The sequence below is a fragment of the Antechinus flavipes genome, chromosome 5 (genome assembly GCF_016432865.1).
Source record: "Antechinus flavipes isolate AdamAnt ecotype Samford, QLD, Australia chromosome 5, AdamAnt_v2, whole genome shotgun sequence".
NCBI classification, from domain to species: Eukaryota; Metazoa; Chordata; class Mammalia; order Dasyuromorphia; family Dasyuridae; genus Antechinus; species Antechinus flavipes.
In genome coordinates this window covers 38,478,652-38,499,775 of record NC_067402.1, presented here as the reverse complement: position 1 = coordinate 38,499,775, position 21,124 = coordinate 38,478,652, and the positions used below count along the sequence as shown (strand labels likewise).

Genomic DNA, 21,124 nt, shown 5'->3' with positions numbered 1-21,124 from the left:
ATTCCTTAAAAACTGGAATTGGGCAAGCAGAAGTTAATGATTTTAGGAGACATTAAGAATGAGTCAGACAAAATTAAAAGAATGAAAAAAAAAGATGCAAATGTAAACTGCCTCATTGGAAAAACAATTGACCTGGAAAATAGAACCAGGAGAAATAATTTTAAAAGTATTGGACTATCTGAAGCCCATGATTAAAAAAAAAAAAAAAGAGCCTTACAGTATCTTTCAAGAAATAATGAGGGAAATCTAATATCTAGGATCTAATATTCTAGAGTAAAATAATTATTGAAAGAATCTCTGAAAAGGATCTCAAAATGAAAATTCCCAGGAATATTAATAGCCAAAAACTCGGGTCGAGGAGAAATATACAGCTAGAAGAAAACAATCCACATATCACGAAGCTACATTCTACATTAAAGGACTGGAAATCTTAGAATATAATATTTCAGAAGGCAAAGAAGTTTGGATTAAAACTAAGAATCAACTACCCAGAAAAACTGAGCATAATTTTCCAGGGGAAAAGATGGACATTGTGAAATAGGGGACTTTTGAACTTTTCTGAAGAGAAGACTAGAGCTGAGCAGAAAATTGGATCTTCAAATAAAAGATCATTGTATTGCTGAGGAGAGCGAAGTCTATCATAGTTGATCATTGTACAATGTTCTTCTGGTTCTGCTCACTTCACTTAGCGTCAATTCATATAAGTCTTTCCAGATTTTTCTGAAATCTGCTCATGATTTCTTAGAGTACAATAGTATTCCATTACATTCACACATCACAATTTGTTCAACCTTCCTCCAATTGATGGGCATCCACTCAATGTCCAATTCTTTACCCATATAAAAAAGCTGCTATAAATATTTTAATACATATATTAAAAGGACATGGGAAAAGGACCCAGGAGAACATCGTATATAGTAACTGCAATATTATGCTATGATAGACTTAGCTTTTCTCAGCAATGTGGTGATCCAAAACAATTCTAAAAGAATTATGATGGAATATACTGACCATATTTGTAGAAATAACTATGCAATCTGAATGCAAATTGAAGAATACTATTTTCATTTTTGTGACTTTTCCATTTTGTTATTTCATCTTTTATAACATGACTGATGTAGAAATTTGTGTGTGTGTGTGTGTGTGTAAAAATAAACATCTGTATTTGATTGCTATCTTAGGGAAAGGAGATGGGAAAGAAGGAAGGATAAAAAAATTGAAACTCAAAATCTTAGAAATAATAAATGTTAAAAACTATCTTTATATGTAATTGGAAAACAAAAATACTAGTTTTTTAACAAGAAGTCTGTATTGCCCAGAGGTCTGAAAGAGTGTCTTGGTTCAGGGGGAAATCAGGATACCTGAACAGGAACAAGACCACTTCTGGTAATTGTTAGAATTTTCCAAAGGGATAAGTTTCTTGGAAATAGAGCCCCACTTAATACAGGATAGAAAAAAAAGATTATTATTCTTTTATAGCTTTCATTTCAGCCTTTTTCCAGCCTTTAGTTCCTGTTGTGTACACATGCTGGTTATCTCTCTTTTTCTAAGATAAAATAGTACAGAGCTTGACTGTTGGTGTGAGAAATTTTTTTCTTTTTTCTTTTTCTGATTATAACTTCACTGTCATCCGTCTTCTAGAAGATCTTTCACTTATATGTAATCTAAATCCCTCAGTATGTGATGAAGACAAAGCTGGGAGAATACAAATTCTGACCAGTCCTTTTAAATTGGAAAGGTTTTGAACCTAAGTCGCCAACATCTGTTACCTTTAGCCAACATTGCTAAGTTCAAAGACACTTATCATCAAAGGCTCATCACTAGATAAAGGCCTGTAGGGCTTATAATTCATGAAGTCTGTCACCTAAATCGATGGATTTGTAACCTCCATTGATGATGTAAACTCCATGATGAAGTTATAGCTCCCTGAAGTTTTGAGGTGCATTCTTGCTATAAAGGGATCTAAGATTAAAGATTAAAAGGAAGAGTAGCTGGTAAACTGGCAGAAATGATTTTAAAGACAAGAAAAGTCTATATTGGAAGAATTGTGAAAAGATTGACACAATAATGCATTGGTGGTAGAATTATAAATAGAATTGTTTTGGAAAGCAAATTGGAATTAGGTAAATAAAGTGACTAAAATGCTATACCTTTCAATCTAGAGATTTCATTGTTAAGTATATATCCTAAAAAGATCATTAATAAGAAGGGCCTCATATATACCAAGATGTTTAGAGCAATACCTTTCATGGTATCGAGGAACTAGAACTAAGGAAATGCCCATTGATTGAGAAATGAAAACTGAATTGTGGCATATGAATTAAATAGAATATTGCAATGTCATAAGAAACCATTAATGGGATAAATACAGAGAAGCATGAAAAGAGTTGGAAATGGATTGATGCAAAGTGAAGCAAGTGGAGCCTAAAAAAACAACATATATGTCAACAACTGTAAATGGAAAGAACCATTTCCATATGTACACACAAAATTTAATTTTGCAAAGTTGCAAAGAACAAACTTGTCTTTAAGAGACATGAGAAGGGACGTCCACTCTTAAGAATATGGGGGAGATCCAAGGTATGAAACTTTGGATATGTGTATTGTTAGATTTTTTAACATATTGATCAGTTTTCCTGATTTTTTTCCTCTTCCTCTTTTTTTGGTGAGAAAAAATGATTTCTTATATAGAATGATATATTCTCTGAGAAGATGACAAGGAAAGATTACTAGGCGATGTGAAAATAAAGAACAAAAAATATATTTACTTTTTTTAAAAATCAGTAAATATGATAAGATCATAAATTCTTTATACTCAACAGTCAATTATAAACCCAAGCCTATATATTCTATTACATTTTATAGAGCTGAGAAAGGAGTGTTACTCATTTTTTATTAAAAAAAAATGTGGCTACTTATCCTTGAACATTTAGAAAGGACTTCAAGAAGTCCTTTAATATAATGCTTTCCTCAGGCAGGCTTTATACATCCCCTCTACCCAGAGACAATAGTATTCTTCATCTTCCATCACCCACAATTATGCCATATCCCTGTTCATGAACTCTGAAATGCCTTTATCTGAGCTTAATATATCAATCCTTCTCTCTCTACCTTCTGCATTCCTGCTGTGACCTCCATTGCTTTCACCCCTTGGTTTTGTCCCTGGTCATCACCACAATCGTTCCAAACTTGTTGATCCTTCTGATGGCATTCCTCCCAGCAATCCTATCGGCCAAAGAGCGCCTTACTTTGCTGAAAAAATGGAGGCCATTCTTCCCAGAGCTCCTCCTGTCACTGAGATGCCTTCCTTTACTCTCTTTCACCCCCATGTCACAAGAAAGTTGCCCTTCTCCTTTCCAGAGAAAAACCCCTCTTTGAACTCCTGATCCATTCCATCCTATGGACTTCAGATTGCTCACCCATGTCCCATCCTTGTCCTCTCCAACCTCCAATCTCTCCGTCTTTCACAACCAGTTGAAGTGATCTATATTGGTGTGAATTTTTTTTAAAAGGCTCTAAGAATCAGTAAGCTCTCCGTTGGGTTTGCTATCCACTGGACTACCTAGCTGCCTCTTGTATAACCATTATCCTTCCCATAAGATATTAAGCTTCTTAAAGGCAGCGATCATTCTTATTCCCAGTGGGCCCTGCGACATAGGACCTTTTTGGAAGGTATGTTCCATATTTAGGTAGGAACGAGGGAAATCCCTGCTGGGGCTTGCACCCCCTGTTCCAACTTTGAGACCTGGAGGAACAGAACTCTTTAGCCCCCGGCCCAGCGGGGCTCAGCCAAGTAGTTTCTGAGACAAGGGCTCACCTAGCAGTGATGCTACATTGGGACATGAACATGGTGGAACCAATGTTATTTCAGCATCGATTCTGAGCCCCCTGTGCTCAAGGATGAAGGCAGTGTGAGGGATGATGTGCTTCTGTGCTGTTAGCTCGTGGCACATTTTTAAAGTGAATATCCATTTGTAAAAGCATCAGGGGGTTGAATGGAACCGACTTAGTAATCATCGATGGCTAACAGCAGCAGAAACTCCTGGCATGGAGGCACAGGCTGTTCGTATCAGCGAACGAGCTACCCCAACTCTCTAGAACTGTGAAAAGGAGATGTAGCCAGCCCCGTTCTGAGAGACCCCAAAATACTGTCCCCAAGGCAAAAAACGAACAGCTTGAATCGTTCCCAGGTAGTATGGTAGTAAGGAAGAACTGACGATTATCTGAGAACAAGATCCCTCCCTGAAGGGTCTGGAGGGCTCCTGTGCGGGGCTGCAAAGTGAGATAATGCTCGCCTGGACCAGAAAATTCTGCCTTCTCTCCTTAAAGCATCTTGAAACATCGGTTTTTCTCCTTCCTTAGATTATCTTGGACTTGGAGGCCAAGATTTGTTTGAAAAGTCTCTTTGGGAAGCATTCTAGTTTTTCACAGATTGTACCCTCAGCAGAATGCTAAGAGACCACGTAGGTTTTGTGGACAGCTCTGACACTCACACCCCTAAAGTGGTTCATTTCACCTTCTCTGCCAGGATAAGGAAAGCTAAAGATATGAACTTTCAGATGGATAATGAGTAGCTAATGTTCTTTCCAACCATGGTGAATGATTCATCTGGGAAGCCACAATAAAGTATGACCTGTTTATGTAATTTATATTTAGATTTTTTTTTCTTTGACATTTTTCTGAACTGGAGAAATGGCTCTTTTCAAGGGTAACAGTAGAAACCAAGCAATTCAAGAGAAAGGAAGGCTGGAAACAGGGGTGACTGCTCGCAGCAATTTCACTGTCTCCTCAGAGAAAGGGGGAAAGGGGCTTTAGCACAGGGGACAAAGGAGACTTCCTCTACGTTCAGTTAAGCTTTCTAATCAAGGGGATGCTTTCACATGTATTTTTTTATATGCTTATACTTTCGCAACAAGTTGAAGTGATCCATATTGGTGTGAATATTTTTTAAAAGACACTGAAAATCAGTGATCTAAAGAGGATTCCATCCCTAATTTTTGTGGGTGATCCTGAGTGTCATTCACATGAGGGTGTTAGAAGGGATGATCTATTTCTAAGGCCTTCAAAAATGAGCTATTTTACTTAGGGAAACTAGGCAACACTACAGTGCATAGAGTACTGGGCCCGGAATCGGGTAGGTTTGATCCCACACCTTCTTGATTCCTCAGCTGACACCCTACACACTAGATGGAAAAGATTCTTTTCTAGTACCCCAGAACCTTCAGGGGGAGGTGAATGGTCTTGGGAAAGTGGGTGCATCAAGGGGTTAGATTTGTTCCACTTGTCCCCAGAGCTCAGAAGTCCGAGCAACAGAGGTAAATTCAGAAACAGACTTAGGCTGAGAAAGGAAAATAAAACATCCCAAACATCCAAAGAAAGAAAAGGAAAGCATTCCAAAGCTGAATGGGTTGCTTGAGGTCGGGGAAGAATTGGAAAGGAAGAATAATCATTTGTAAAGTTCTTTGCAAACAGTATTTAATCACAACAATCTTGAGAGGCAGATGCTATTATTCCAACTTTATAGTTGAAGAAAATGAAGCAGAAAGAGATCGAGTGATTTGCCCAGGGTCATACAGATCCAGTTCTCCACCGTGCCTCCTAGCTGTTTCTAGATCCCCCTGAGAGGAGGAAGAACCTTCCAGGATTGTGTCAGTTAATAGAGATATCACTTTGTGTTCATCTTAGATCAACTGGAAAGGAGAAACCTGGAAGGGAGTATCAGAGGGAGATTCTGATGAATGGTTTCAGGAAAATACAATTTGTGAGCCCAAAAATGTGACTTGTTCTGATGGAAAAGACAAACTGTTACATCTTTTGTACATGCTTGCTCAATCTGTGAAATATTGCTCATTCAGGAAGGCCAGAGACTCTGCTTTCACAAGAACTTAGGAGAAAAACAGCTGAGGGCTTGAGGGGACTCTTGTCAGTGTAGACATTTCTCCCTCAAAGTAGAATTAGATTTGGAATAACCGTAACTTTAAAAAAAAAATGTTCCTGACACATTTGCGTCCAAAAACAGTATTTTTTCACCCTCCCAAAAAACACAATCCAGGCAGTTTTCCTGAATCTCTCATCAGACAAACATTGGCAGGGGTCTTTACTGGCAGATGACCCAGCGAGAGTACTGAATGACTCATTTCAGCCGGGCCTGAATCTTCCCTTCAGATCCATCGCCAGGAGAGGCCCAAACCTCATCATGCTTGCCACCCGCCCCCACTTTTTCCTGTTGACATCGCTCTTTAGGATGCAGAAAATGAGGATAACGTGTCTCTGTATTTTATAAATACTGCAGCTGAGTAACAGACTAAAATAACTTCAAAAAAACAAAGGATATTTTAACGCTAGAAGAATGCTAACATTTGCACTTGTACGGTATATATGTTTACTCATATTTTCCAGTAAATTATTCCTGCAATTTTCCTTTCTATCCACAAAAAATAATTCTTTTCTTGTTGATGGCAAAACCAAACATTCCGATTCCGGTCAACCTTCATCCCGCTTCCCTCTGGCCCTGTTGGACACTGAGGGACCCCAGGTGGATACTGTGGCTAAGTGAGTCCCTTTCTCTATCACATATTATTTGTAAAGTGTTTTGCAAACCTTAAAGCCCCCTTTCAGTACTACTAAATATTATTGCTATTTTGGCATTGGACCATGGGCGAATGGCTAACCTGTTATAGTTGTTAAATGGCATTGTTAAATCATAATGTAACTGGCAAAAATCATAAATAGGCAAGCATCCTCTATCTAACTGAATTCTGAAGTCTTCTCTAAAATGGTAAGGGGGAAATGCCTTTCAGATTCATTATAAATCTAGTTATACAAAAAAAGCAAAAGCACAGAATAAGATAAAAATCTATACTGAGGTGGAGAGACTTTACACATCACTCCGGCCTACAGAGGTCAAGTGTTAGCAGAGATTAGCAAAAATAGAAGAACAAAGATCCCAAGACTCTTAATTTCCCTGCCCAGGAATCTTTCCATTGTACTATACAGGGGGATCTACAGGCAGGAGAGGGTAATATTGGCTTTTTCTTAGTCACAGATGTTTTTCTCTATATGATTTTTTTAAAATTATAAAGATTTATAATTTTCATCTTAATGTATAGCTCTTATCAGTAGCTTTGGTTTAATCAGCTACATAATAGACTTTGTATTCTGTAGGTGTCTCAAACACAACATAACCCCAAAGAAATTATTTTAATTTTAAAAATTAAATTGCATTTTTCCATTGAACAAATATTTATTTTCTCCCTCTCCTCTTCCCCTTACCAATGAAAAAAAGAAGAAAAAATTTCAATACATATGTATGGTTTTATTAAAGTTCCATATTGCCCATGTCCAAAAAAAGATCTTTTGTTCCTGAATCTTTAGTGTATCACCTCTGTCAGGAGGTAGGTTTTGTTCTTCATTATCAATCCTTTGGGATCATGGTGGATCGTTGTGCTGATCAGAGTTCAAGTCTTTCAATAATGTCTTTACAATGTAATTACTTATAAATTGTTTTCCTGGTTCTACTCACTTCACTCTGCATCAATTCCTACAAGTCTTTCCAGGCTTTACTGAAACCAGTTCCTTCATAATTTCTTATTTAATAGAATTCCATCCTATTAATGTTCTATAACTCATTCGGCCATTCCCTGATTGCCTCCCTCTTAAGTTTCTAGTTTTTTTTTTTTTACCACCACAAAAAGAGATGCCATAAATATTTTTGTTTGTATTTTCCTTTATGCATTCCTGATGTCTAGGTCCAGGAATGGTATTGCTGAGTGTACAAATTTAATAAGTTTTGGGCTATAATTCCAAATGACTTTCCCAAAAGACTTGATCAGTTGGCAGCTCCAATAACAGTGCATTAACTAATATGTCCATTTCCCACAGCTTTTCAACATTCATTATTTTTCTAATCTGTTAACTTTGCCACTCTAGTGTGCGTGACATGAAACCAGAGAGTTGCTTTAATTTTCATGTCTCTAGTAAGCAGTGATCTGGAACAATTTTTCATATGGTTGTTATTAATAGTTTGGATTTCTTCCTTAGAAAACTGCCTGTTCATATTCTTTGATCCTTCAACTGAGGAATAGTTCTTAAGTTCCTTATATTATCTTGGAAATGAGACACTTATCAAAAATACTTGCTGCAAAGAATTCCTTTTCTCCTAGGCTACCAGCTTCTCACCAAAACTTGACTTCATTGAATTTGTGAAAAAAAAAAACACAACCTTATATTATAAAAATTGTATAAAATTTCTTTCGGCAAGGCAATTGGAATTATGTGACTTGCTCAGTGTTACACGGCTAGTAAGCGTTAAGTGTCTGAGACCGAATTTGAACTCGGGTTCTTCCAACTTCAGGGCTGGTATCTATTCACTGTGCAGCCCCAAATTATGCATTTTTTTTCTTCTGAAATCCTCTATCTTTTGTTTGTTCATGAATGCCCATCTCCCTTATCCACAGATATAAAACGCGATTCTTTCTTGCTCCTCTAATTTGTGATGTGACCTTTTATTTCATATCTAGCTCATATATTCAGTTGAAGTTTATCTTGCTATATGATGTAAAATGTTGGTCTAAGCCTAATTTCTATTGGATTGATGTCTAATTTTCCTTGCAGTTTTTGTCAGAGTGAGTCCTTACCTTATTATCTGGGGTCTTTGGATTTATCAACACTAGGCTATGTTTTGCATTGATGTATTATATATCTAAATTGTTCCACTGATTGACTCATTTTTCCAAACAAGTATGAAATACTTTTGATAATCATTGCTTTATAATAGAGGTTCTCTTACCACTTGCTTTTTTTTTAATTCTTGTCTTTATGGTTCTTTAAATCAATTTTATTCTTTTTTTCTAGTTCTATAATTTTGAGTAGTTCGGTATACCAAACTATGGTGGTATATGGTGGTATACCACCATGTAATTAAGTAGTCTCTTTCATATTAACTCAGTTTACAAATGATCAATTAATATTTCTCCAATTATTTTGTCTCCTCATTAGTCCCACAGGAAATGTTCTCCCACTTTATAGTTTTTTTTCCCCCACTCTGGTGCATCTACTGCAATCACCTCTTGACTCAAGCTCTGGTGACTCTAATATTAAAAAAACAAACAAACAAACAAAAACTTTTGACATTTAAAGCTCTTACAACTTGGCCTTTTTCTACTTTTACAATCTTCTTACTCATAACTTCCATCCCATGGACTCTACGGTTCACTAACTCTAAAGTGTTTGTGGGAAGCAGCACAAACACTTCCCACAAACACAGTAGAGTTTGTGGACCGGAGTCCACCGAGGGAAGTTCCATCCTCTGGCTCCTGCCTGGACCATATTGGCTGTCCTCCGTTACCCAAGATACTTTTCCCGTTTCCCTCTAAGAATTCATGGTTTTCTACAAGGTTCAGTGCAAGCACCCATATCTATGATGAGCTCTCATAGGACCTTGTTGGGCCAGTCTGCTCTTTCCCTACCACATCAGGTCACCTTGTGTCTTTGTATATTGAATATATTTATTCAGGGACATGTTACATCTATTAGAATTTAAGATCCCTGAGAATTTTAAAGAGTTTTGGTCCTCGAATCCCTTGGTATCCCCAGTGATTAGCACAGTGTAATACGGATATTTTTAAAAGTGTTGACTGGTTCATTCTAACAGTTATTCTACCATACCAAGATTTTTTCCTCTAATAAGTCTTTGTTACTCTTGGTTCTCCAGCTGACATCTTCCCAATCTTTTCCCTTTCTCCTCCCCCTGTTGGCAATAGATATATCTGGGGAAGATATGATGAAATTTCTTGCATTTAAGCATCCTTCCTTTCTCTTCCCTCTTCCCCCTTAACCTCCCCACCAAACCCCCCCCCAAAAAAAAAAAAAAAAAACCACACCACTATGGTCATAAAGCATGTCCTTTTCCCAGTAGCAGGTAACCTATAAGAGAGTTGTTAAGGGTCTCAGCTGCCATCTAGCCTATTCACACATGACAGGAATCCCTGTTATGTCACATCTGTCAAATGGGTCTTTGCATGAGACCTCCAGGCTCACACGTGAGGAATTTTTAAAATTTGTGTTAAGCTTCGATTGGTCATTGGCGAATTCCCCCACTTGAATTTTGGTTTCTACCCTTTGAGGAAGAACTCTTCCTCCGCACATTGGTTCTTATCTGGACATGACATCATCATTTCTCTGGGCTGACCACGCCCAGGACCTTCAACTGATCCCCATATGACTCCAGGCCTTCCCATGTCCTCTATCTGCCTCTGGATACTTTCCATCCCGTCCGTGTCCTTCGTTAAAGTGTCCCGCCCACAACTGGATTTTGTGCCTTGTTTATAAAAGTGCAGAGATGTTCGGTCCTAAATCACGGGGCATCTTTGCTTCGTACTCACAGGTGCGTGCTGTCTCGCTGACGCTAGGCAATCCTGCTCTAGCTCCTTACCAACCCATTCTCCCAGGAGCACTGACAAGGACAGGCTACATCAATTCTAGTTTCACACGGGGGAAAAGGGAAAAGAAATTTCATTCACCTCCCTGAAAGATGGATTGGAGTGGCCAAGAGACTTAAGGGCCTCCGACCCCGTTCAGCCCTAAGTGACAAGCGCCTGCTCGTGGGTGGGGCAGAGTGGAGAGATGCTGCGGAGGGGAACCTGGGGAGGGATGCTGTGGAAGTGAAACAGTTGGCCCTGGGCTGGGTACCAAAGGTTGAGGGAGCCAGAGCAGAATGACCCCCCAAGTTGTGAGTCTCATTACTTGTGACGCGGGGAGGCTACCTTGGGTTGATTTTTGGCTTTACTGTTTTATTGTTTTATGTTTTATTGCCTGCAGGCATGTTGGATTTTTTGAACTTTCTTTTGTCTGGTATAAACTTCAGGATTTTGCTTGTGGGCAGCCTGGCTTTTTGCCTCCTATTCAAGCACTTATTTTCTAAGGAAAAGCCCAAATTTAATAAGAAAATTTTAAATAAAATTTTTGAGACTTGCCTCCTTGAATTTGTTATGTGGTTCAGGCAAAAAAGAATTCAAGGTAATTCAGAAAAAATAAATGCTTGGTGAGATGGAGAAGTTGATCTTGTTGCCAAAATATTACAAATCTAATGACATACATAAAATTTACACTGATGTTCAGTCGTAAACTTATCTAGTATCTTTGCTTTGGATTCACAAGAGGACCAAAAACGTCTTGGATACTGCCTCATTGCTGCTGGGCAGACCTATCAATTCCCAATCTCCCCCTCCAAGGTGGCTTTCTCAAACCTTTTTCATCCCTCCTCCAAGCTCCCATGGCTATCCTCCCCTGACTATCAGCTGATAATCTTGCTTCTATTTTATAGGAAAAAAAAATGAGGTCATTGGCTGTGAATGTCCTCTTCCTTATCGTCATTACTCAAGTGCCTCCTGCTACTCTTTCCTCCTCCTCACATGATGTAATGATCTTACTCTTTATCTTTAAAAAAAAAATTTTTTTTTTTTTTGCTTTACTCTTTATTAAGGCCAACCTTCCACTTGTTCAAATATGATCCAACAGATTGCCTCCTCTGGCATTCCCATTCTTTTCATTTTTCTTTTTCTTTAATTATTAAAACTTTTATTTTCAAAACATATGCATAATTTTCAACATTCATCCTTGCTAAACCTTGTGTTCCGAATTTTTTCCCTCCTCTCCATCCCCTTTGCTTAGATGGCAAGTAATCGAATTTATGTTAAATGTGTGTAATTCTTCTATACATATTTCCACAATCACGCTGCACAAGAAAAATCAGATCAAAAAAGAAAAAAAAATGAGAAAAAGCAAGCAAATAACAAAAATGGTGAAAATACTAGCTTTGATCCACACTCAATCCCCTGAGTCCTCTCTTTGGGCACAGAGGGTCTTCTGCATTACAAGTCCACTGGAACTGATCTGAATCATCTCATTGTCAAAGAGTCAAGTCCACCAGAATTGATCGTTGTATAATCTTATTTTTGCTGTGTACAATGATCTCTTGGTTCTACTCACCTCACAGCATCAGTTCACACAGGTCTCCCCAGGCCTCTCTGAAATCATCCTGCTGATTGTTTCTTATAGAATAATACTCCATAACATATACTATAATTTAATGAGCCATTCCCCAACCGATGAGCATCCACTCAGTGTCCAGTTTCTTGCCACTACATTTTTGCACCTTTTCACTTATTTTCAATCTCTGTATACTGACTCAGTTTCTTCTGCCTACAAATATGCCCATGACTTCCTCATCCAAAAAAAATCCCACTTGATTCTTCCATCCTGCTTTCACCATCCTGTGTCTCTTGTGTCCTAGAAAATGCTGTTTAGAATGGCTGCTTCCCCTTTTCTTTCTTGAAAGTTTGGCATCTGATTTTAGCATTCCAGGGAAACTGCTTTCTCCAGTTACTCATGATCTTAGCTGCCCACTCCAGGGACCTTTTCTCAATCCTGATTCTCCATGACCTCTGCAGATTTTGACAGTACCACTTTCTCCTTCTTGATATTCTTTGCTAAGTTTTGAGGGCATCCTCTTCTTGCCCAGCTCTCCTCCTGACTGCTCCTTCTGACTAACTACAAACATCCCCGAGGTTCTGCCATTCTCTTTTCCCTCTATATTACTTTAATTGGCAAACTCATGTTTGCACGGACTTAAGTACCATCTCTGTATTACTTGCCATATCATGTCTGTAACCACCTTTCTCAACCCAGATGTTGTAAATTCACCGTGTCCAAAACAAAAATCCACTTTTTCCCCCGATCCCTCTTCCCCTTTCTCATTATTCTAGAGCTAACACCACCCTGCTCTCCCTCAGGCTCCCAACCTAGTGTCTTCTTCACTGTTTCTCCCAGCCCTCCTTCCTCAGCCAGACTGACCTCACATCTGCTGCAGCTCTGGAATACATCCCTTTCTGTCCTCTGCAGTTGCTACCCTCACCATCTCACACTTAAGACTGCTGCCAATAACTGCTGGTGTTTCTGTGTGCGTCAAATTGTAAGTGTGGACGGAATCCTGTCATTCCTTCCTCCTATGTTCGCATTCAAAGCCCTTCATGGACTGGTCCCCTCCCACCTTACTCCCCAACATGTCCTCTTCCATCCAGCGACACTGGCCCTCTGACACTCTGCCTCTTGGCTTTGGGCATTCTCTCTGGCTCACCCACACCGCCTCCACTCCAATTACTGACCTCTCTGGTTTCCTTCAAGTCCCAATTCAAGTCTTACCCTCCCCATGTCTTAATTCCAGTGCTTTCCCTCTTATTTCCTATTTACCCAACATATAACTTGCTTTTTCCCCCATTTGCTGTTTCCCCATATTGAGGAAAGAACGTTACCTTTTTCCTTTTTTTAATCTTAGTACAGAGCATGGATGTAATAAGTGCTTAATGTTTATTGATTGATTCGTTGATAACATTGATGAGATGACTAATTTAAAAATGTAAATGAGAAAAACTAAGTCTTTAATTTCATTTTCTTCCCATGATCTGTAGCCCAGAAACAAAGCTAGGGGTTTACTTTCAGCAGGCTCAATCTTAGGGTTTTTCAACACTACTACTTTTTGGCTCATACACCCAATTCCAGGTTTTCTGATATCAGAATTTGTATAGCCAGATTCTTTGCCAGCTCCAAACTATCAAGACCTTTTACACACAAGCAGCATACTGAGGCGAGTTGATCCGAGCCTGGTGATCAGCACCATGCCCAGAGTTATTCTGCATCTCGATAACCAGGAATGAGTTTTTCCACTTGGCACCCATTCCCATCACACCTTTTCATATTGCCACGAGATCCATGTTTGGGGATGTATCCACAGCCCAGGCCAATGTACCGCATGCAGTCCCACCACAGAACATCACTGAGGGAGCATCGAGGCTTTCAGACTGGCTTTCCAAGTCCTTACTCCTTGGCTGAATGAGGGTGGCTCCATTCCATTCACTCCTTCCTTTCCTCCCGGGATATCGTTGTCTCCACCCCTAATGAGCATCTTGGAATCCTTGAGTAGAAACACCCGTTTCCATCTGTCTTTCCAACTCTAGCATGCTCCCTGATGACAAGCAAGAGGATATGTTAGGATTCCAATGTGCCTGGGGAGGACATCAGAGGCGCATAGGGAATGGGATAAAACGAGTCCTTTTGACTGGCATTTATACCGGCATAGTAAAAAACCCACATTCTTCACCATATAAAGATAACTGGTGTTATGTTTAATGGTTGCAGCTGTGGGAAAGCTATGTATTTCTGGGTTCAGATAGATACACCACAGGTGATAAGAAGGACCAACTTTATCTCCTTTCTTAATTTTTCTTTATCCATTTTTAACTTTACAGGTTTTTGTGGATATAAACATCTCTCTCAAACATTAATTCAACTTAAGTGCTTTCAAAATTTAAAAGCATTAAACAACGTCTCTTATTCACAATGTACTAGGTAGTAAGGATACAAAAATGGGGGAGGGGGGCAACCCATCACAATTGTCTTTGCCCTTAATAAGTTAGCGAGGGACATTAAGACATGTGTATTATACTATCATACTTATACACTTTAGTGTAAGGGCATAGGACACATCCAAAGAGAACTTTAAATGTGGTAGGGACCTTACAATTCAATCCCTACTTTACAGATGAGTTAAGAAAAGTCCAGGCTGGGCCAAAGCTGTACAGGTACTTTGAAGCAGGACCTACACTGGGATTCATGTCCCCTTGTTTTCTCAATGCAGTGCTTTTCCCAGCATACCACAAGTTTTCCCTAAAAACCATGGGCTGAGTTTCTCAGACATGGCTTTGTGTTAACCAAAATAATAGAAAAATCCACCCTAATAAGATTAAACATCTTTACAATCTTACGATTGCCATATAGACATTACATTTGGTTATTTAAAAAAATAAAATCTATTCCTTGTGTGTAGGTCTACTGAATACAGAATTGAGCTCTTTATTGAGAAGCTAGTATGGGGGGGAGAGGTGCGGGGGGAGGAGGGAGAAGGAAGAGACTCACACTAGCTATGCTTGACAAGCACTACAACACAATTTCCAACACTACAACAATCCTGGTTAAAGCAGACTTGTCATTTCATTGGTCTCAGGAGCTGCTGGAGAGGGACCTTCTCTGCCCCTGTGATCTGGGCCACAGAAGTTAAATGACTTTATCCAGCTTAACATGATTTACATCAAAGATAGAACTTGAACCCGGGAACCTGTCTTCAAGGCCAGCTCTTTGCTACCATCTTCTTGGGTGACTTTCACAGAACGTAGTTACTTATACCATCACATAAAGATACTGCATAGGACAGTATATTTGGATAATTGCAGAAAATGTTACGAAACAACTTTTTGTAGAGAATGACGGAACGAAATGCAGGCTTCTTGCTGGCCTTCATTCTAAATCACAGCATTCTTAGTAGATATGAGTGCATTACAACCAATTTTTAATTTCAAAGTGTGGTGTGATGGAAAATGGGAAGGGTCTAGAGGAAGGAATTCAGTTTCCTGACTTCATGAGCCAGCTTCTGGACTGAGGGGCTTCTGACACAACCACACTGCCCATGAACCACAGGAACGCCATTCACTCAATTATCATTGAATAGTGCTTCTTATTACAACACAGATGTTCCATGTGGACAGAATTGTAGTCTTCCAAAACGCTAGCAAGTCAAAGAATATCTGTGAATATTGAAGGATAATCACTTGTCAAACCTCAGAAGTCCTTGAATATTGCTTAAAAAAAAAAAATCCAATGTCCTTCAGTGCTTGCAGGTGGTTTAGACATGGTTGAAAAGCATAATTTGACGACGGCTCTGAAATCTGAATTTAGTGGTTAAGCAGGTAGCTGGTGCAGTGGACAATGCTGGGCCTGTAGTCAGGATTCAGGAGAATTCGAGTTGAAATCCAGGCTCAGATACTTACTATATGATTCTGGGCAAGTCACTTCATCTATGTTTGCCTCAGTTTCCTCAATTTTTGAAATGGGGATCCTGAAGAAAAAAATACTAAATCATCCCAGTACCTTTACCAAGAAAATTCCAGTTGGGGTCACTAAGAGTCAGGCACAACCTGAACATGATGACATTAAGTATAACTTTTACACAGAAAGTGCCAAGTCTGAGACAAATGTCAAAAATTGCCATTTTCATTTAGCAAAGTGCCACTAAAAACAGTATACTAGCACTTAAAAGGAAAAGATTAAATGAGAATGCATCCATCTCATCAACAAGGCAGTCAATTCCCTTTATTTTTAAAATTTTATGTACATATCTGAATGATCTGTATAATGTACATTCAATATAGAAAGCTTTCTATGCAGGGTAACATAGGGAACATTTCACAATCCCACAAGGCTCTTACATAACGTGTTGACTTCAGGGCTGGTTTCTGTTTTGTGTCTTTTTTTGCACTTAAGCTCATCCTCATTCAACAATTTGGTAAAGCCAGGTACACACAAACACGTCTACTGTGAGCTCTCAGGAACATAATGATTAAGGACATCAATGAACTGGTACAGGGACAGAACCGAATAATGCTGGATGAAGAGAAGGATGATCACATCGGACTCGGTGAAGAAGGAAAGACCCTTTTATGGGAACAAGTGATTTAGCCCAATTCCTGTAGACTGCAGCTCAACACTACAGCTACTAATTAAAAAAAATATAAAAACTTGGGAAAAGTTTTTTCTTTTTGATTCACAGTCTTGTAAACAGATACAAAGGAACAAAATGTGCTTTTGTACAACAAGAAAAAAAATATTCTTGCGTACCCATTTAGGTTGATCCACAGAGTGCTTTCTTATGTTACAACGTGATACAATTAGAATCACTGACTTTTCTCCTAAATAAAAATATATTTATAGAAAAAGGAATAACACTGTCATGAACAAGCAGAAAGGCAGTTAGGAGTTTGCTTCAATGTATCAGATGGAGGAATGTGGTTCTCATCACTGGCCTTTCTGCATTTTTTTGTAATTCATGAATAGTTCAAGTCTCTTAGCCAAGATCGCCCGCTTCATGGTCTACTGGAGGAGGCATACTAGATATTACTGTTGCTGATGCCCCTGCAGTAAGGTAGCCAGCAACTCCAGGGCCTGGTTAAAAGAAAGAGAAAATATTAATTTTCAAAACATTGTACTCATCAGTGGTAACATTTTTTACAAGATAAGTTTTTATAAGAAATCCTATGTATGAATTTAAGTGTTCTATTATGAAAAACTGGTTTATTAAAATTCTGAATGATCTGCTTAATTACTTAGCTTAAAAAATGACTCCTGGGCCTTTTATAATGTCTACCCAGAATAAACAAGTATGTACTCAGTAACGTTCATGTTACTGCTATTAAAACAATAAATACAGCAAAATTAAAAATCACTATCCCAAATATGTGCTGATTAGGGTATGGAAAGATGACAGAAATAATCCTAACCCCACTCCTGCCCCACCCCTTTTTTCTGGAAGCCGGGTATCTGAGAATGCTGGGCAAAGAGAGAGGAAAAAATATCACATGGAAACAATGAGCACTGATAATATTAACCAGATTTCTAATGAAAATATTTTCATAGTCAACCCTTTAACATTATCAAAATCAGTGAGAAAGGGTATTGTATAAATAACTGCAATGCCCCTAAGTAGGGCTAAAAACTTAAGAAATAGGATAGAGGACACTTAATTTTGAAAATTAGGAGTCTATGGTGACAACATCTCTAAGGAGAGGGGAAAAAATTTAAGACTGACCTCAAGGCATTTATATACTAGTGCCATGAGCCAGATCCACATTCCCTTTGGGATGTTGGGGTGGAGCAGCGGGAAATTGGGAAGATTTCTAGAGTTGTAAAAGTACTTTCAGAAATGTTGGGGCTTGGTCTGTACAGATTCTAAAATATTAGTTGTAATACAGAAGTCTGTTAAAGAAAATACTTCTCAAAGTTTCTTTTTATAAAATATCAAATGGTTTCATGTTTCCTTCATTTTAGATGTGTATTCTTTTCCATGCTCAGAACCATTCTGGAAACATACTAGTAAGATGTACATGAGACACCATGGTGATTATTCAATAGTCCTTTCAGCTAAAATTGTAACTCACAAGGGCAAAGAGCTGAGGAGCATCTGGAGGGTGAGGACCAGAAACGCAGAGGAAGCAACATGCACTTAGCAAAATGGTATCTACCTGCTTTAGAGAGCTACACAGAGGTTAGCAAGCTGCTGGCAGAGCAGATCTAAAGCCCACTTCTGAGGTGAAGGGGACTGCTGCCAGTGAGAAGGGAAGGAGAGACACCTGAAGGGAAAAAAGAGATATAAGAAGCAAGGGCAGTGCAGACAGCAGAGCAGTTTGATGAAGGCTGAGGATCAAGGCAGGACAAGGAAAGGCTGGAAGGCTGGCCTCTGGCTTCTCATCTCGGTGCCGTTCACTACAGACAGAGCAACACGTGCTGGGCTGACATGGACCTCACAGGTGGACTGCTTCTAGTAGGAGTGAAGCCAGAGGGAACCTGGGGCCCAGAGCACTTGGGGAAAGGATGTGAGCGGGGGTCAATACACTCACCACGATCACAGGCTTGTGTGGAGGTTAAATACGGTATATTTTTAAAAGACAACTAGGAGGCACGATGGCGGCTAAAAGAATGGAACATAACGCTGACTTTCCTGGCCTTGTCCTCTGCCTTCCACAGACTGCTCACAGAAACTAACAAATCAATGAACCATCTCTGACAATGGGAGTCTCAAGGCGAAGACACTACATTTTAAAGCAATTGACTGCATCCAGACCAGGAATCATTGAACCTCAGGTGGAGTGCTTCAGAAGTGAAGATCTCAGCATGCAAACTGTCAGTACTTATCTAGGGGCTGAGGAGATCCACGATTGTGCCCTTATGTATTTACCTGGGGCTGTACACTGCTGGGTTCCCATCTTTTGGGGTGATACCAGGTGATCATTTGGGGACTTTAATGAACTAGGCATCAAAGCCTAATAATTGAAACCCAGAGGAGCTCTCCAAAGGTTCACCGAGGGACTAGGTTCTCGTTTACCAGCCTCTCTCTACTCAAGCTGTCTCAAAATAAGACTACTGCTGTGTATTTATTTCTAAGTGTCTATATGCTGGGAGGTTGAAAGGTTGGAGATACAAATACAAAGGGGAGACAGTCAGTCCTGGACTGTCAGGGATGCCGAGGCTCCAATTCAGTATCTGCACTGCCTGTCTTACAGGGTTTCTGAAGGAAAGAACTTTGTTAATATTCTTTAAGTGAAGCTGAAATGTCAACTAAAGATACACAGGTATGCATATAGGTTGTGCTGAGGAGAGGCACACCCTTCTACCTTGAAAAATGTTTTATCTTGCATGTAATTTTTAAAATTGTTAATTTAAAGTAAAATTAAATTATTTTAAAATAATAAGTTTTAGTTTCCTTGATAAATAAAAATACTATTTTATAACTGCATTCTGAATATATGTTCATCTTAATTCTCTAAAGGCACACCCAAATGAAATGTGCTGCGTATGCCTATGGAAGGAGAACAGGCTGTCAGAATTCAGGACTATATATAAAATTAAGAATTCCCAATTTAGATCAAATGTCGCAGAAAACTTGGTAGAAAAAAAGTAAAAGTGCTGACTTGGAGCTCACTTCAAAACATTTTGTTATCAAAGGAGACAGATAAAGTACTCTGTGAAATCAATACATGAATGCTATTTAGTGATCACTGACTGACATCACTGAACTAAGCTGTCAAAGTGAAGGGGCTGGTCTTGAGAAAAAATGCTCCTCTTTCTACTGCAACAGATTTTTAACCTGTTCTAAGGCCTAACATTCCAAATGATGATTCGTGAATTTGACATTACACGTGACACTAAACAAAATACTCCAGAGATCTGTCAGGTCCTCCATCTTCTTGGCAAAAATCACAATTTTCACTCTTCTCTGTAGATCCCAACAGTTCCAACTTCATTTTACTTTCTTCCAGCTCCTTTCCTCTCTTAATTTTCAATGATCAGATGACTTAAGGATAATGAACATATAACTATTTTTTTTTCTTGCTCTCAATTATTTTATTTTATTTTTAAAAATTTTTAATAGCTTTTTATTTCCAAGTTATATGCATGGGTAATTTTACAGCATTGACAATTGCCAATCTTTTGTTCCAATTTTTCCCCTCCTTCCCCCAAACCCCTCCCCTAGATGGCAGGATGACCAATACATGTTAAATATATTAAAGTGAACATATAATTTTTAACTGAGGCTTCTTATTAAGCACCCGCTTTGTACGGGACACAGGAATTCTCTTGGAGGGGGGAATGTATGTATCCACAAAACAAAGATACTTTAGAAATCTGAGCCATTCACATTCTAGGACCCCAAAAAAGGCTGCTGAATCCCAGCATTTTAGGCATTGCAAAGCTGATTTGTTGGGGGTGGGATGGGGAAGAAGAGCATGGCCAATGGAAACAGATGCTTCTTGCTGGCCTAGTTCTAACTTTCTACAACAAATGACCTCGTATAGGTGCCTTTTCCAGGCTCACCTATTAAAAAAAAGACATTCTAAGGAATTAGAAGAAAGCTCAACTTTTTATAATTGTTATTTTGACATCAAATAGGAGGTATCCTTCCCCAATGTTTCTCCCACCATGAAAACAAAACCTAATAAGCTTCCTAAAACCTTTCAAAGAAGACACTTAGAAATCTCTGGAAGACAATTAGAAAGGCTTGGGGAAAGCTGTCCATCTCCTGCCCTTCAGAGCCAAACTTTTCCAAATCCTAGCCTAACTCTGCCTCTCAATCACTTCTTGATATCTTACTCCACTGAAAAGGATCTTCCAAAGTTACAAAGGACATCTCAGCACTTCAGTGTGATGGCATTTTCTTAGTCATCCGCTTCCACTGTTCTAGTTTGCCCTCTGACCTTAGCACAGAGATGTTTATTTAAAGCTTGAAATTAATCACAAATATTACAATTTCCCCTCTGATTTACCCCTTTCTAATACCTTACCTACCAAGTATGTAGGTGTAAAAAACTCAAATTCATCTTTTAGGTTGAAAATAATTTCAAATAATTGTTTTAAATTAATAAAATTTCACGTGAACAAGTATACATGTTCAGTAGAATTTCTTATAGCAAGTTTAATAAGTTATATTTCCATGATGGGAGAAACATTTGGAAGGATACCTACT

General features: G+C 38.8%; 1 protein-coding gene across 1 annotated transcript in view; it reads right to left on the bottom strand.

Moving 5' to 3' along the window:
- Positions 1-16,173: 16,173 nt before the first annotated feature.
- Positions 16,174-21,124, bottom strand: part of DNAJC13 (DnaJ heat shock protein family (Hsp40) member C13) — a 108,629-nt gene continuing 103,678 nt past the window's right edge. Inside the window, exon 57 of the mRNA XM_051962344.1 lies at positions 16,174-17,049. Coding sequence (XP_051818304.1) covers positions 16,952-17,049 — 98 coding nt within the window. The 3' untranslated portion in view covers positions 16,174-16,951. The remainder of the gene's footprint in view (positions 17,050-21,124) is intronic.